The sequence below is a fragment of the Mandrillus leucophaeus genome, unplaced genomic scaffold (genome assembly GCF_000951045.1).
Source record: "Mandrillus leucophaeus isolate KB7577 unplaced genomic scaffold, Mleu.le_1.0 Scaffold638, whole genome shotgun sequence".
Taxonomy (NCBI): Eukaryota; Metazoa; Chordata; class Mammalia; order Primates; family Cercopithecidae; genus Mandrillus; species Mandrillus leucophaeus.
Window position 1 is genome coordinate 1,049,886 of NW_012106897.1, and position 3,013 is coordinate 1,052,898.

A 3,013-nucleotide genomic window follows, 5' to 3' on the forward strand; every position below is an offset into this window, starting at 1 on the left:
CTCTCATGCACTACCTGGCTTCTATAAGGAAATACCAATGGCTTTTCTGCAGTCGACTAGCTGGTGGTGGATGACTACCTTATGTCAAGATGTAGAGAATGATGATAGTAGGCTGCAGGTAGTGCATAAGCACACAGTCTCACTCACATTTGAGTCTGTACTGATCACCTCAAGGGTACTTTGGAGATTCACAGGATACAAGTAGATGACACAATACATAAACTTTTAATGTGAGCTCACTCATAACCCAGGTCCCTTTAACTTGTTTGACCCTGTGCCTGGAATGCTCTTCCTCCAAAACTTCCCATGGCTGTCTCTTTCTTATTATTCAGCGCAAATGCCACTTTCACAGAGATGCCTTCCCCAGGCACTCTATATAAAGTAGTATTCCACACTCAGTCCCTCTGTAACATCGTATAATTTTATTTTCTTCGTGGCATTCATCACCACCTGAAATAGGTTTACTTATCTTTATACTGTATTTATTTGTCTCCCTCTCAAGACTATAAGCTCGTAGAGGGCAGTGATTATTTTGTAACATGCAGCCTGGAATATAGTTGTAGGCCCTGAATAAATAGGGGTTGAATGCTTGGGTGAGCAACAGATATTTATCAAATGCCTGTAATATGCCAGCTCTGTTCTAGGCAGTGGGGGTGTAGCAATGAGCCAAAAAGACAAAAACTGCTGAATTCTTGGAGTTTATATTCTAATGTAGGAAAACAGTCAACAAATAAGGCAGGGAAGGGTAAGCTGCAGTGAGGCTGTGCTGCATTAAGAAGTGGAATCAAGGAAAGGTCTTGCTGGGCAGACCTGAAGGAGATGAGAAGGGAGGGACCCCAACAAGGTGAGGAAGAAAAGACGGGAGGGAGGAGAAATGAGACTTTTGCAAGGACGTGCAAAGGCCCTGAGAAAACAAGAAAGGGGCTATGTGGCTAAAGCCAGCCGGCTCCTGGGGGCAGGGCAGGAGATGGGTCAGAGAGGGGCTAGTGGGACAACTCCAAACATGTAGAGTCTTGTAAGCCACTGAGAGGACTTTGGATTTTGCGCTCTCTGAGACAGGAAGCCACTGGCGAGCTCTGAGTAGAGGACATACCTGCCTTGGATTATAAGCAGGGTCCCTGTTTTTGTTCTGGTGATAAAAAGACTGTAGGAGCAGAAGTAGAAGCAGTTAGGAGACCAGTGCAATAATCCAGGCAAGAGATGATGGTGACTTGCTCCAGGGTGATGATAGGGAGATGGTGAAATACGTTAATAGTCTAGGAAGATTTTTAACACAGAGCTGGCAGGATTTGCTGATGCAACGAGCAATGGTAATTGTATAAAAATATGTACAGAATTGATACAAAGAAGGCTTTTCTTGGATTTGTAGAAAAGAGACTGGTTTTGTCAGGTCTGTGACACGAATATAACACCTAGTAGCACAACCACCTAGAAATCCTGCACTGGGACTTGGAAGTTTTGTGTCATCTATTATTTATCCCAAAGAACAGAAAAAAAAAAAAAAAGTGGTGAAATACATTCAGTATCAAAATCTGTACTTGCAATTAAGAGAACTGGTTTGGGGGTTGATCTCATTTCAGCACACTGACATGAGCGCGATAATTGTTCAGCAGACATAAACATTTCAAAATGAAAATGACATCTGTGAGGAGACTGAAGCTCATTGGGTAGTTACATAGAAGGATACACATTATCAAGAACAAAGATCTTGCCTGATTTATCGTGATGTGCGGTCTATACTTCAAACTGATGTGATAACTGCGCAGACCCCTGACCCTTTGCTTATTGGACTACACTGAAAGCGCTTTGGAGATTATTCGCCTTCGCATTCCTCACTCCCTGGTGCCCTGCAAATAATAGCAGGTACACAAGAAACATTCACTGGCCTAATCATTTCTTGACACCCTCCTCTGCACTCGTCTCTTTTTGCAGCATTCAGGAACTCTTGTTTTTATACTCAAATCAGTGATCAGATAATCACTCATAAATATGACATTTCAGAACGTGCTGGAAGCAGTGCAGACCGTGCGTAGGGAGCCATCCAGAGGCCCCACCCACCTGGGAAACCGGGGAAAGCTTCCAGAGCCAGGAGGCAGTTCTGTGGGCTGCAGTCCGAGGGGATAAATGCAAACGTGCAGGCAGCAGTTGAGAGATGGGATCCAGACAAGGGCCTTCAGATATGTAAATATCCCTCTCTGAGACTGACGGAAACTTGGAGAGGGCCGAAGAGTGACCAAGGCATGCGGGAGAGAGGGGGCGCCTGTACTTTTGGGAGGATAAACACGCAGGGGCCAAAAGTGGCTTTAAAAATTACGTTAGATCTGCAACTGTCATGAGTTTAAGGGCGCGATTTAACGAAGGCTGAATGGGACCCGGAGACCGAACGTTCCGGAGTCTTACCCCTTCACTTCAGTCTGGCCTCGAAGGCCCTGCGGGAAGAGGGCATTGCAGTTAAGAGCAGATTTGGAGCTTGATCTCATTTTGTCTCTGCAGCCACAAAATAAACTATCGTAAAGCATCCTACTGCGGGACACTAAGGTTTGCTTTTGTTTCTAGGTGTTTTTTTTTTTTTTTCCTTCTTCCAGGCTGGCTGTAAGGCAACTTGAACAAAATCTGGCTGCGCTCGGACTGGGGCGGCCCTTTCGTCTCTCCAGGTTTTTCGCGTCTCTCTACTTTCAGTGACACGACAACCGACGATGGCAGGCTGCAGCTGCACTGCTGGAAGCGGCCAGTTCCGCAAGCGGGAGGGCCGGAGGCTGCCCCGCATTTCCACTCCCGGGGCGGGAGGCTCCAGAAAGTTCACGTCCTCCTTCCAGAGTCCCTGGGTGCGGGCTGGGGCGAGAGGGGAGGGGGCGCAGTGATTGTCCCTCCAAGGAGCTGTCTTCCGAAGCCGCCAAGTCTCAGGCGGGTCCTCTTTGGAAGAGGGAGAAAGTTGGGCGGGACCACAGGGCGGGGCTGGTGGGTGGGGGACGGGTGGCAGTCCGGGCGCCCCCAGCGATCGCGAGCCGGGGTG

General features: G+C 47.8%; 1 protein-coding gene across 1 annotated transcript in view; it reads left to right on the forward strand.

Annotated features, from left to right (window-relative positions):
* The first annotated feature begins 2,696 nt into the window (after positions 1-2,696).
* The window catches only part of KCTD12 (potassium channel tetramerization domain containing 12), a 6,930-nt gene continuing 6,613 nt past the window's right edge, over positions 2,697-3,013 (forward strand). Inside the window, exon 1 of the mRNA XM_012000661.1 lies at positions 2,697-2,825. Within this exon, the coding sequence (XP_011856051.1) occupies positions 2,697-2,825 (129 nt within the window). The remainder of the gene's footprint in view (positions 2,826-3,013) is intronic.